Source organism: Aspergillus pseudodeflectus (genome assembly GCF_044049435.1).
Source record: "Aspergillus pseudodeflectus strain CBS 756.74 chromosome Unknown BJX68scaffold_1, whole genome shotgun sequence".
NCBI classification, from domain to species: Eukaryota; Fungi; Ascomycota; class Eurotiomycetes; order Eurotiales; family Aspergillaceae; genus Aspergillus; species Aspergillus pseudodeflectus.
Genome location: NW_027263777.1, coordinates 472424 through 486099, shown reverse-complemented (window position 1 = coordinate 486099; position 13676 = coordinate 472424). Strand labels below are relative to the sequence as shown.

Genomic DNA, 13676 nt, shown 5'->3' with positions numbered 1-13676 from the left:
TTCTTTTCTCTCTCCGTCCCAAAGTGAGGGAGTAGGCTTGGGGTTTGAAGGAAGGGGAGCGGGTAGAGATTGGGACTGGGATAGGAACAGGGGAGGGTGGAGGGGTGACCTGAGCCCCGATGTTAACAGATGAAGTGTTACTACAGATCGGACTGAATCGACGTGCAGTCTTCAGGGCGAAAAGTTGGTCAGGCTGAGAGGAATGGGGAGAGCGGTAGAGCCTTAGAGGCGGGGTGTGGGGAGGCAAGGAATGTGAGGCTGAGAGGCCGTCAGGTGTAAGGAAGAAAAGGAAAGTCAAGCGTACCAGCGCAGGAAGGTCACTGAGGGAGAGGGTAGGACGGAATGCAGGAGCCAGAAAAGGGAGCGAGAAGCAGCTGATCGGAAGAGAGATGGAGGAGTGAGGGAGGAGGTGAATGGAGGCTTGCTGGACGATGGATGGAGGGAAAGTTCAGCCGCTCATAATCCCAACAACATCCACGCAAGATAAAGTCGCTGCACAGGGGCGAAAAAGGGGCCTGAAGCACAACCAGCAGGGGGAGAAAATAGAAATGGGAATTAGAAACGAATTGAACAGCGAGCAAGGCGAAGAACGATGAAGACGAAGCGATCAGAAGAAGGATCTGGGCGGCCGAGAAAAAGAGAAGGCTGGGGGCGCAAAAAGTCGTTCGACCGACCAGCAATCGAGCGATGCGCTGGGCTGGCAAATGGCCATAATCAATATCAGAACCCCGGCTCTGATTGATTGGAAAATTCAGCGCTTTCCTGGCTTTGTCCTTACAGCGGGCAAACGCAGCCTTCGTTGGAATCGGGATCCAGCCTTCTATACTCCGTCTCTGTATTTCAGCGAGCGGATGTTTACCGTCAGAACACTGCTGGGATGATACTAGCATGCTAAATAGACACCCATGGACTATCCCTTCTCATCACTAAGGCTCAATTGGAGCTTACCGCACGCAAGGCGAACAGCCATGCTTCAGACGTGGATCAGAAGCATCGCTGTCTTCTCTGGATCCTCTGGAGCAACAGGAGTTTCGGGTACCATTGCCGCCACAGCACTTGCTCTCCTGTCCTTGGAGTGGTCTTCTCAATGGCTATCTCTCCCCGTCGAGGATTGCTACCCAGCAACAGCGCTCGCCCAGCCATTTTCTAAATCCATCGTCAATGAGACTGTAAGGAGCCCGAGGGTTCCTTCAAACCACACGACTCCTCACGCAGAGAGGAGAAATGCGGCTTCCATTATATGTGAGCCGGCTCCCGCAAAACAGTGAAACACGGCTAGGTTCTGCTCCGTCCATGAAACCTTCAAACGAATCGGTCAAGACGGCCAAGTCGTACATGTACATCAGTAATGTTCCGTACAGTGTGTGCCATGGCATGGCACTGTCCAGCAGTTGCTAAACTGAATCGGTGGTAGTCGGTTCACCGCGGGTCTCCTGGACGACCATCCATTGGCGATCCTGTTGCCAACTCATCCATCACATCACATCCTCCAACGTCAACTTTTTGCCTGCTTGAAGCTGGTGATTGGCAGGGATATTTCTGGCTGCTGCAGCCGAGTTATCACACACGAGAATACAACTCACTCTCTTTGGACCCCTCCGGGAAGAGACAGCGAGAGAAAAACTCAACCCAGGGTATCCCGCAACTCCAGCCACCACCTTCTCAAGATCTCACCAGCCACCTGTTCTTTTGTCTCGTCTGAGGTTAAGATGGAGAATCAACACCCGCCTGCGAACCGTGGAACCGACCCACTTAAGGTTACCTCATAACCATGTCTGTCGATAGCTGAGCCGCTCCGTGACCAGCCAAGAAGAAAGGCTTATCATGATTTTGATGTTGGCATATGCTGCGAATTTTCTCACTTTTCATGCTCAACCGACTCGAAGGCCGCGAAGAGGAGGCCTTGAGGCTTTGCAACCAGATGTTATTGCTGTATGTCGTGCATGATCGTGGACCCAGCTTTGCAATGTGCCATGAGGTGTATGACCGCTCGCACTATAGCAAACTGAAGTACAGATTACATTCTGTTAATCTGCGTGAAAGACACGCATGCCCCCAGCCGACACATTGCCACGAGGCTGCCATGCATAAAGGGGCACCCTGCTCGGTCGCCACATGTGCTCCTCTTGAGTCTTGATTCTCCCCTCCACTTGCAGGCACGTTCAACCAACCGTATTCGATGAACTCGATCATCACAAAGGAACAGCACTAGAGAAAGTAGGCAGCCTTGGACAGCCAACCATAAACAGTGGCCCTGCTCGATGACTGTAGGTGAGCTGGTAATTATCTGATGGCTCGATGCGCCCACCAGTGACTAGGTACCTAGGCAGAGTTATAGTCGTGGAGATTCCCGGTGTACATCGAGTCTGGTGGGGTGTGCTCTATGACTATACGGCGACATTTCAGGAAAGAGCCTACGGTCGCCCTTTTCCGTAATTTGATACATACTAGGTAGCGGCCCTCAGTTGCTCTTTCCTTGCATGGCCATCGAATATACCGTAGACCGAGAAGGTGGCGTAAGAGCCACTGGACAGTGTGGAAAGATCATGAGTACTAGTAAGGTTCAAACTTTTAAAGATGAACTGATATCTCAGCAATATATAAAGCAGAGCTATGGAAACTAAAACTCAAGCATAGTGAACTCCGGACCTTATGCGCAAACCTAGTAAAGAAAAATGTGCTCGTCCCTTTTTGTGCAGAATTAACTAATCATCCTCATGCTTTCTTTTGAACTTCAGACCCTTCGGTTGGCTGCCGTAATTACGTCGTCCCTGTTGCTGCTGTTTCTTGTCTCGGCTTAGGCTGGAGCCAAGCTGAATATCGATGCGCGGTGGCGCTGTGAAACCGAAACTTCTGGCCACTTTGACGAGGTCGAGTTTGTGGACGTCAAAGACGGAGCGCAGGGAGTGGGAGGCGTAGGCTTGGAGGTAGGAGCGATAGCCGTCTTTTGCAGACTGTGAAGTGATATTATTAGCAGTGCCTAAATCCGCCGAAAACGAGATCAAGCTTACCTTGTTCAAGTAATAGTTCTGGCTAATCAACTTCTCAAGCTGAGATTGTACGTTGACAATCTTCTTGGCTGGGAAGTCAAATTCCACGACCGGTACACGGGCTTCTTTCAGGTACTTCAGAAAACCGACTTCGGACGGCTGCAAGAACATCAGACTGCGGCCCTTGCCGTTGGCACCACGCGCGGTACGTCCAACACGGTGAATGTAGTCTCTGGTGTCATCCGGGGGGTCAAACTGAATAATCCAATCGACGGCAGGAATCTAGGAACAGTCAGATCGGTTATGAATTCAATGGAGAAATGGAGAGACGCACATCCAAGCCTCGTGCGGCAACATCTGTACAGATCAGGACTCCTTGCTTGGCATTGCAGAATTCGAAGAAAGTGTTTGTGCGCTTCTGCTGTTTCTGCTTCCCATGGAGGTCTAGAACTGGCAGGTCGATATAGTTGAGCAGTTCGGCGTGATACTTCACACAGTTGCAGCTGGAGAAAAACACGATAATCTTCTTCTTGAGGTTGCGCTTCAAGAAAGAGAAGAGCAACAAGAATCGCTTATCAGCCTCACAGATAACATAGCCCTGCTCCAAGCCGGACACCGTGCTGTGCTCTTTCCTATGGTCCACATTGATATACAGGGGTCCAGGCCGGAGCGATATGCGAGCCAGATCCTCAACCTTGGTGGTCTGGGTCGCAGAGAACAACATGGTCTGTCTCTCTTCGGATGGTAGGATCTTCACAATCTGGCGCATTTCGTCCTCAAAACCGACTTCCAGGATTCTATCCGCCTCGTCGATAACGAGAGTCTTCAGGTTCTTGAAAACAAAGCCGGGAGTATTCTGGAGGTGATCGAGCAAACGACCAGGAGTGGCGATGAGGAGGTTAACACCCTTTGCGAGCTTCTCAGCTTCTGCTCGTCGGTTTGCGCCTCCGATGACAATACCGTATGTCTGGCTGTGCGCTGTGAGGAGTTCCCTGGCCACGCCGAAGATCTGAAGTGCTAGTTCGCGCGTAGGAGACACCACAAGGACACCAGTACCTATTAAAGATCTAGCTTAGTAGGAGACATTGAAAGCACAGGGACAACCACAGTCATACCATTTCTAGGCTTGAAGCGCAGAGCACTGAGCATCTCGATGGCGGGAATCAAAAATGCCAACGTCTTTCCCGATCCGGTCTTCGCAGCACCAAGAACATCCCGGCCGGCAAGGAGGGGAGGAATCGTCCGTTGCTGAATCTCAGTCATAGTCTCGAATCCCATCTCCTTGATACCCTGAAGCGTTTTCTCGGACAGATTCAGCTCCGTAAACTTCTTCGGGCCACCGTCTGGCTGCGGCAAGCTAACCGCGTCCATGGCAGGAAGCTCTGGCACTTTATCCTCTACCTCTTCAACATCTTCATCATCGTCGTCCTTCTCCTCCGGGGCAGCTGTCGGTTCCTCCTCCTTCTCCTCCTCCTCATCACCGCTCCCCTCATCGCTAGGCGAGTGGCTCACCTTCCGCTTCTTCTGCGCCTCCTCTTTTATAGCTTTCTCAGCCAGCTTGAGATCCTTTTTCTTCGTTGTCTCGGTCACGGCTTCGCTTTTGGCAGCCGGCTTTTGTGAGGAGACATCGCCGTTCTCAGTCGCTTCGCGGGCGTTTCCACCATGCTTTCTCTTGCGCTTCTTCGAGATCGATTTTGCAGTGTCAACGGCGGCCGGCATCTTGCCTATAGAAGGTTGAGGGCCGTATCTTGAACGTGGTTGACGAATAATTGGAGATTTTGAGCCTGCGGGAACTAGAATTTTTTTTTTTGGGTCTAAGGCGCTAGTTTTTTGTCAGTCTCCGCATCACGTGGTGATAAGATACAGAAAGGCGCGGGTTTCCCCTAAATGCCTAAGGCATTAAGAGGAAGTCCACCCATCATTTTTTTTTTTTGAGTTATCACTGACATATGTAAGTGCCCTTGCTTGGGGCCCTGGGTTCCCCAGTTTGGGCCTTCTCTTCCTTTTCCCTTACTCCGTAATTCTTCTTGACCCATAACTATCAGAACTCTGAAGATATCGCTCACAATATATATATATATATATATATATATATCGATTTAGTAAAGTGGGTGCATAGCCAGCGATTCCCAACTAAGCTGCTACGTATGAAGGCTACTAAAGGATATACATACGAGTTGAATGAACCTGCCCTACCTCAGGCTTGCTTTCTGAATCGTTTGTGATGGTTCATCCTGACGGTTATTTACAGAGTACAACCTTGAGGTGTACAGCGTACTCTGGAGAAATGTGGTAGCTTAAAAGTGGGGTCTGGTAAGATCACAAAGTTGAACCTCTGAACCAGCAGGGATTGCTCCCTTTGCCCTGGGAATCAGAGCAACTAGCTAAGGGAGCCTTCTCTGTTGAGGATGAGTGATTGCGTGTCTGTTGAACATCAATCTGCCAGACGAGCACGTCAATGCTGACCTCATATTCTTACTCCGTATGTATGGTTGACGTGTTGAACCTGCGATCATAGCTATAAATGTTAAGGCATCGACGATCGAAGGTTCGAACCTCGAACTGGGAGGATGCAAGACGTCTTGACAGGATGAGTGTGAGAGCACCAAAGTCTAAACTTGAAAGTCGTTCCTCCACAGTCCCACGAAATCTGTGGTTGGAAGAAGCTGGATCTGCAGCACTTCTCATGTTGATCCAAATCTTCCTGCCGCAAGTCCCACTGGCAAGTCCCACCGCACCGGTGCAGTGTCAGAGCATGATAATGATGACATGATGCATGGAAACATGGAAATCGGAGCTTTCTAAAGAAGTGACTAAGTTGAAACCTGGAAAGCACGTCGAAAGCATGTCGTACGGAGGAGGATGTAGTTAGAGAGTAAAATCTGTTTGAAAGCCGAGTATACAACGTTGTATTTTGGAATCTATCACTGAAGGCTTGAGAGAGACTTGGGTTTCTGAGGCAGTAGGTCTACCCATTATACCGGGGTACAAAGAGCAAACTTCTAAGAATGGCCGCAGCTGTCAACGCCCGATGTTCGAGTGACATGCACCTCGTTGATTTCGAGGATGATGGTCCAAAGAGGAACAACTACTTGGCTGCGTTGCTGCTAAGATTCGCACAAGCCTTGAAGAATAGAGGCTGTTTTGACATTTGAGACGTGCATGGCTGTCGGAACCTCGGGAAGTGAGGAAGAACAATGGCCCTGTAACTTATCTATGAGAAGTCTAAAGATGCTGCGCTCAGCCCTGGCAAGATACTCAGTTCTGGGACAATAAAAAGATCCGCTGTTGATTCTGAGCTTCCACTGCATGCATCGATGATGATCTGCAATCTGAAACAAGAGGCCGTGTTCGCAGAGCTGAGAAAAGTTCGGACGGCGAGGTTTATTCTCGACGATCTCAATTCTATGCGAACTGGAGTTAACTTCGGGGTGTCAGATGCACGCCCTCGGCCAGCATCAGCTGTCACTTCCACGTGCGGAGAAGGGCATCTGATACAGTCACAGATCTCATTGAGATCAGATCATCAGTATGAGACAGGGATTCAAAAGGGTCAACCGTGGCGCTTTTCAAGAAGCTAGCTTGCCGCTCTTTTAAGATATAAAATCGTGAGAAATGCAATTGTGGATGTCATGCTGACCAAGAACGGTGCTTTCCGTCGTACTCGTAGGGAATTCAGAGTTTATTCAGGAGGGGGCTGTGCAGAGTCGGCGCGAAATAATCACCTCACAAGAGACTTGGGCGCTAAGCCGACGGCAGAAAGGGGAGAGGGAATCTTTAATTGGATTTCTGTTGAGACTTCAAGTGGTCAATTGGTTCTGCGAGAATGTGAGGTCCAACCAGCTCATTCAAGTCGCCTGTGAGACTGCAGGAACTTGTCAGCCTTAGAACAGCTCGGGAGGGCGATAGAGAGTCAAAACACCCGCACCTGGACGTTTTCCGCCACAGGGTTTCAGTGCCAGAAGCATTACTAGCCTATTAATAGCAACTTGAGACATGGCATCGACTCGCGCGAAAAATAGGCAGAACAATAACCATGGGAGAGTGGGCTTTATGGAGGCTCAGATAGCCATGGAACAGAGGAACTTGGCAAGAAAAGATTTTTGGGCGCCAACGAAGCAGAGAATCAGATTGATAGCATCATCCGCACGGCCGCTTGTCGCAATCGGCTGGATGTTAATTATGCGAGTTTTAAAGGGAATCTGCGTCGCCTATCAGTGGGAACAAATCATAGACTGATCCAGTGGATTAAGCGTATGAGAATCATCCGCAATTGGGGGCCCTGGAAGGCTAGATCCAGAATCCCCTGAGGCCGCGCGTGCACCATTGGTGACCATTGGCGACTGTCATTTTGACGACTTGAAAACCTGAGAAGAAGGCCAAGACGCTGAGAGAGGCGACAAGAAGACAAGACTCTTGGATAATCTGCCCCCCTTCCGTCGACGGCCGCAAAGTTGCAGTCAACCTTCATTGTCTTCTCTTTCTCAAGAAACAAGAAACCGGCAGCACTCGCCCCCCAGGAGGTTATTCCTCTCAGTCTTCATCACAGCGCCCATTGATTGGCGCCCATCGAGTCCACCGTCCACCATTATTTCAGAGACGCGTGCTGACTCAGCCTCTTCCCCGTTCACATTTCCCATTCCAGAGCGTTTCAACTGCATTCCCGACCGTCTCTCCTCCAACCAGGACGAGATCCCCTGAAGAACCATCTCTGCCGCTACTGGGACTGAATTCCATCCTCCGTCATCTTTTTCTCTTTCTTTTTCCCCCTCTTTGTTTTCTTTCTTTTCGTGCTCTCCTCGTTCTCGCTCTCCGACTTCAAAGGTCACAGCGGAGTCCCCGGTCAAGTTAGGAGACGCCCTTCCATCCAACCTCCTCATCTTCGGCCATACTGTGTGTCGCCGCCACGTTCGCTACTCCGTCAGCTTTCCAACCCCTCGACTTTCGCTCCTCTATAACTCTTTCTTCTTTCGACATTCGCTACTACCACCTACTCCCGCCCCGTTGACATCTTTCGTTATCACTCACACCCACCAGCCGGCTTTTCTCTCGTTTCCGTAGCGTGATCGATGACGTTGTGAATTGCCAATCGCAACGGCGACTTTCCTCAATACTATATTCACCAGCATCAGGCTTTAGACTTCGGATCTTACGAGCGACCCACATCACCGACATACAAGAACCCAGTTCCCAAGGCCTTCCGCATCCGGCGTTGCCAAGCTCAAGTTTCTTCCCAGTACCACCCTACGTTCTTCCACGACTCTGCGCTCCAGGGCTTCTTCTATCGGCCTGTGTCCTCTTTGATTGAAACCATTAGTGTGTGACTGGACACAGAACCGCCAACATGCGGCTATTACCGGTTCTACTTTATCTCCTGGGCACTCTGCTCAACTCACCTCTCGTGACCGCTGAGCGACTTATCGAGTCCAACGCCCTCAACCTCTGTCAAGACAGCACCAATTTTACGGCCACCTACTTCCATGTCAAATACACGCCTAATAATAATTCCCTGGTTATCGGTTTCGATGGAGTTTCCGGCATTACTGGATTTGTCGAGGCCACGATCGTCCTTGATGCCTACGGTTATACAGCCCTGAGACAAACCTTCAATCCTTGTGATATGGACTTGGAGGGTCTATGCCCTATGAACACCGGCCCTATCGATGTCCGCGACATTCCTCTTGAACTTCCAGATGATGTCAACGACCAGATCCCAGGTACGCTTATTGGGTAGCAGTTTGAAGCTGATGTATGGCACTAACAAGCTCATATAGGTATCGCGTATACTGTTCCGGATCTTGATGCTTCTGTCCGTATCTATATCAACTCCACTGAGACTCACGAGAGTATTACATGCTTAGAGGCCAGTCTTTCGAACGGTAAGACTGTTTACCAAAAGGGAGTCGGTTGGGCCACCGCTATCATCGCTGGTCTTGGTCTGACTGCATCTGCTATCACCTCCGGACTTGGACACTCGAATACCGCCGCTCACGTTGCTGCCAATGCTCTGTCGTTCTTCTCATTTATGCAATCTCAGGCAATGATTGGAATGACTTCAATTCATATGCCGCCCATTGTCCAGTCATGGACTCAGAACTTTCAATGGAGTATGGGCATTATCCGCGTGGGATTTCTGCAGGACATTTGTACGTGGTATCAGCGATCAACAGGCGGTACCGCCACGACACTTCTTTCCGAGTTATCCACGGTTTCCGTCGAAGTACTCAAGCGCAGGAAACGGTCTCTTGATCCTGTGATTGACACTGCTGTCGGCCTAGTTGGAAGATCTGTGGAAGTATTCTCCAAACGTGATGGCACCGAGTCTGAACGAGCCACTTCCGAAAGCCAAGAAGTCCGTGGAATTGAGCGTGTCGGATTCGTCGCCGGGATCGAAGAAACCAATATTTTCTTAACCGGTTTTATCTTCTTCGTCGTTTTCGTGGCGTTGGTGATGCTTCTTGTTGTGCTCTTCAAGGCTGGATGTGAACTTCTTGCCAAGCATGGGAAGATGAAGAGCGACAAGTTTCAGGACTTCCGCAACGGATGGAGGGTCGTCGCCCGTGGTATTCTGTTCCGATTGACCCTGATCGGTTTCCCTCAAATGTGCATTCTTTGTTTGTGGGAGTTCACTCGAGTTGACTCTCCCGCCGAGGTGGTACTCGCTGTGATAATGCTCATATCTCTTCTAGCCGCTTTAGGCTGGGCTTCATTCAAAGTCATCAGTCTGGCGAAGCGCTCGATTGCTTTGCACAAGAACCCTGCCTACATCCTTTACTCCGATCCGACGTGCTTGAACAAGTGGGGTTTCCTCTACGTCCAGTACCGCGCAACTGCATACTACTTCGTGATTCCAGTATTGGGTTATCTTTTCGTCAAAGGCATGTTCATCGGTCTCAGCCAGCCAGCCCCTGTCGTCCAGACTGTTGCATACGTCATTATTGAAGCGGCCTTCTTGATCGCCGTCAGCGTTTTGCGACCTTGGATGGACAAGAAGACCAACATTTACAACATCACGATTGCCGCTGTCAACTTCTTGAATGCCATTTTCCTCCTTTTCTTCTCCAACGTTTTCAACCAGCCCGGATTGGTAACTGGTGTCATGGGCGTTGTCTTCTTCGTCATCAACGCCGCCGCGGCGCTTGTGCTCTTGATTCTGGTGCTCATTGCTTCCGTCTATGCCATTGTTTCCAAGAACCCCGACACACGTTATCAACCCATGAGGGACGACCGTGGTTCGTTCATCAAGTCACAGACTCAGTTGACCACTGAGTTGGACGCCCTAGGTGCCACCGCGCGCGGTGACATGAAGACCTCTCCTTACAAGGCGAACCCTTTCGACGACGAGAACGGCTCTTTCTCCAGTGGCAATGGCGCTAGCGTTAGTCGCCAAAATCTCGAACCCAGTCCAAATCCGACGGCTAACCAACCGCCACACTCTCCGGTGGATCCCTCTCTGCCTTTATTCCCTAGTGATCAGAGCCCCCGTGGTGCTCCTGGCTCGGACGCAATTCAACGGTCACATTCGCCAGTGCCGCGAAGCTTTACCTCTTCTCCATTCCAGGGTTCATACCGAACCCAAAACAATCAAAGCCCATGGCAAAGGGGGGCAGGTTATGACCACTAAAAGAGCTTGTTTTGTTTTTCTACCTATGATTGCTTTTCAGCTTTGCTTAAGAGATGAAGTTATGGCCGAGTACGGGAACGAACTAACCGCTCGACCCGTGCTTTATTCCTTCGATTCTTCCGTACTCTGTGCGCTTTATTCGTCCAACATGCCTTATTTTCTACCTGACATTACCCACTTGCGTATACTGTGATATACTGGACTCACTCTTTTCCCTTTTCCCGAAACCTCTTTGCTCTCACACACACACACTCTCACAACCTCGCACCGGTTTTCCTTATCTCTTCCTTTTCATTTCTTGCTCATTATTTATATCTGGCGTTCTGAAGCATTGGATCTGGAGATCAGGACTTGGGTTTGCGGACTATGTGCTATATTTCCGGCAGGGTTTATCCGATGCCCCTGCCTTTGCTATTGTGTTTTTAGCTATGGAAGACACCATAATGCTATAGCTGCGTCACACGACGTAGGCATCAATCCTTCATGTCTTCCAATTTCACCAGTAATAGTATTGTAGATGGTCGTATTCTGCGAGTAGTGAGTCCTAACCCCTGTCCAGAGTCTCGAATTTGTCATAGACAAGACTCAGGCAGGTCTCTAATATATTACACCAAGAAGAATGTTTCCCAGTTCCATAAAAGTCAACAGAAAGAAGAAATGTCCGTGATACGCCAGAATGAGATAAAAGACACATAACCCAGCCACAGAAAAAGCAATGACGGACGAAAAAAGGTACGACATCACCGCTCACCCAGCCCAGGTGGCGGCCCAGCCATCGACCCAGGAGGCCCATACCCATCAGGCCCTTGTCCGGGGGGCGGACCAGGCAACCCCGGACCAGGACTGGGACTAAACCCCGCAGGACCCTGACCTGGAATAGGCATAGGCGGGAAACCCGGCGCACCGCCGCCGCCTTGGAAGTTCGGGGGCGGGAATGGGAGTCCGCCTGGTGGCGGGGGGAAGCCTTGGCCTGGGCGAGGGCCGGAACCGGGCGGGCCCATGTTTGGCATGTTGGGTAGATTAGGCATATTGGGCATATTGGGAAGGGGTGGAAGGCCGCTTGGGGCGCCGGCGCCAGAGGTTGGAGGGAAGGGAGGAGGGAAGGGAAGACCGCGGGCCCCGGGGGCTAAAGGGTTGTTAGTGAAAACTGAGAGCTGGATTTGAGGGTTGGTTGGAGAGAGGAGACGTACGTGGTGGCATGGCAGGTGCACCGCCTGGACCGGGAGGCATTGCGAACGGAGGGGGGGGGAATTGGCCTGGTTGAAGATTAGTTTTGCGCCGTGAATGCGATGCTGCTGCTGTTGAAGGGAGGTTACGGAACGGACCTGGGAACCCGAAAGGCGGATAGGCACCCGGAGGAGCCATTGCGGGATTGGGAACGGCCTGTCCTTCGGCGGCGTATGAGGACGTGATTGAGTCAATGACTGATTGTGCCTTTTCCTGTCCGATTTCTGGCAGTTGTGAGCAATCTCAACTCAATGCGATGTGGGTGTAGGCGCGGCTCCCATACGTTGGTAGTATTCAACGACGTTCCTCAGGTGGTTCCTTCCTGAGTTGTGTGCCTTGCGCACACTCATTGAGTCATGCGTAAGGTAGACATCGCAGTAGTCGCCTATATATTAAACGCAGTATCAGTACCGTATGTGTTTCGGAGCAGGTTTCTGTCGAAATGCGGAGGAATCGTGCGCGCGAACACGCGGTCCAACTGGAATGATATGTGGTACAGGGAGACCGTAACCTACAGAAGAGTGCTTCAATGGTTAGCAGAGAACTATCTCAGAGGGCCAGTGGAACACCTATATTTTGGCATGGCGAATCTTTCGAGCGCAGCGGGTGCACTCAAGTCTTTGTAGCGAACCGGCGTGTATTGAGAGCACGAGAAGATATCGCTTGCAAGGATAACAGTTGGAGCTAGCGTAGATTGTCGATGCGAATATTTCCAAGCTGATCTGTTGACTGGCTGTACGAAAAAGGTCGCACGAGGCAAAGGCACAGAGAGATTCGATGCGATGCTATCACAGAGCGGTGACTGCTGGCAGAATAGTGAGTCGGCGCCTCAGGCTACAAGGTGTCAAATTGTGACATATAGTTCACCAACTTTGTCTGGATCTATTCTAGTTAATCATACATCATCTGATTATGATCATGCCAAAAGTCAAAGGTATTAATATATATGACTCAAAGCTCTCTCCACGAGCTTCTAGAGATTTGTCTTGAGCGCCAAAGGGTCTCTCCTGGCCCATGTAATCAAGACCCAATGTACAGCGTTCTTTTTCACGGGCCTGGGCAAGAAATCATTCATAAATGTGTGGTTTCCAGGATATGGACTAAGCCCGGGCCCTGGGACAATTGTGCCGATTATAGGGGTAAGCTGCAAAAGGGCATCATAAATGAAAGGCGCTTGAGTGCGGAGTATGCGAGCCGTCTCATGGCCCTTTGGGGTTACCTGGTGAGAGGCCTATGTTGAATGGCTGTCCGACTGTCGATGGCCTTGCCTTCCAGAGTATAGGCAATAACCGGAGAGGATGGAGGAAAAATCCACCGACCTTTATGAGTATCAGATGTGGACGCGGATTCTTCTGATCGGCGAGGTGTGCGAGTGCATCTGAACCCCAAGGAAACGAGGAGACGGTGCAGTTGAAGCACTCTAGTAGTCTCGTTGTGAGTATGACGTTGACTTTACTGTATGATATCTATCAGTTCTGTCTCAAAAACGGAGTGGTTTCATATAGAAGCTCTTAGAGGCGCGAAAGCCCACGGAAAGGGAGCTCTGACTTGTCCTCAACGAGTAGTATATGCATCAGTCTGGAGTGTATAGGAGGTGTCGGGGTGGGCTGTTAAACTATCAAGTCGAGAGAGCCAAGCCTTAGCATTTCTTCTTGAGATCCGGCCGATACTCTGTTGCGTTCGCAGCGGGGTATGACGGCAGCTGACGCGGAAGCAAGGATCTTATCTAGACGCCTAAATTTATCTCTACAGAGTGAATACTAGTACGCAAATCCTCATCAACATCGGCGACATAACGAAGATTGAGGCTTATCTGTTTGACGTTGGTAAAACCA

At 50.5% G+C, this 13676-nt stretch overlaps 4 protein-coding genes across 4 annotated transcripts; 1 reads left to right on the top strand and 3 right to left on the bottom strand.

The window, feature by feature from the left end:
* Positions 1-106: 106 nt before the first annotated feature.
* Positions 107-1040, bottom strand: BJX68DRAFT_5136 (uncharacterized protein). Its single transcript, XM_071049305.1, has one exon. It carries the CDS (start codon positions 888-890, stop codon positions 318-320), a length of 573 nt encoding a protein of 190 aa, XP_070905535.1. The 5' UTR covers positions 891-1040; the 3' UTR covers positions 107-317.
* Positions 1041-2536: 1496 nt separating this feature from the next.
* has1 (ATP-dependent RNA helicase HAS1) lies at positions 2537-4775 on the bottom strand. The gene is made up of 4 exons (XM_071049291.1): positions 4106-4775; positions 3325-4046; positions 3012-3272; positions 2537-2954 (listed from the first exon to the last, which is right to left on the bottom strand). The coding sequence occupies exons 1-4, from the start codon at positions 4707-4709 to the stop codon at positions 2706-2708; spliced, it is 1836 nt and encodes a 611-aa protein (XP_070905534.1). The 5' UTR covers positions 4710-4775; the 3' UTR covers positions 2537-2705.
* A 3559-nt stretch (positions 4776-8334) lies between these two features.
* BJX68DRAFT_273793 (transient receptor potential ion channel family protein) lies at positions 8335-10984 on the top strand (the record flags this gene model as incomplete). The annotated part of the gene is made up of 2 exons (XM_071047539.1): positions 8335-8707; positions 8765-10984. 2 exons carry the CDS (start codon positions 8335-8337, stop codon positions 10612-10614), a joined length of 2223 nt encoding a protein of 740 aa, XP_070905533.1. The 3' UTR covers positions 10615-10984.
* Positions 10985-11085: 101 nt separating this feature from the next.
* BJX68DRAFT_222539 (putative U1 snRNP complex component Yhc1) lies at positions 11086-12663 on the bottom strand. Its single transcript, XM_071038009.1, has 6 exons — positions 12415-12663; positions 12357-12362; positions 12125-12226; positions 11940-12065; positions 11805-11870; positions 11086-11740 (listed from the first exon to the last, which is right to left on the bottom strand). The coding sequence occupies exons 1-6, from the start codon at positions 12422-12424 to the stop codon at positions 11355-11357; spliced, it is 696 nt and encodes a 231-aa protein (XP_070905532.1). The 5' UTR covers positions 12425-12663; the 3' UTR covers positions 11086-11354.
* Positions 12664-13676: the final 1013 nt, after the last annotated feature.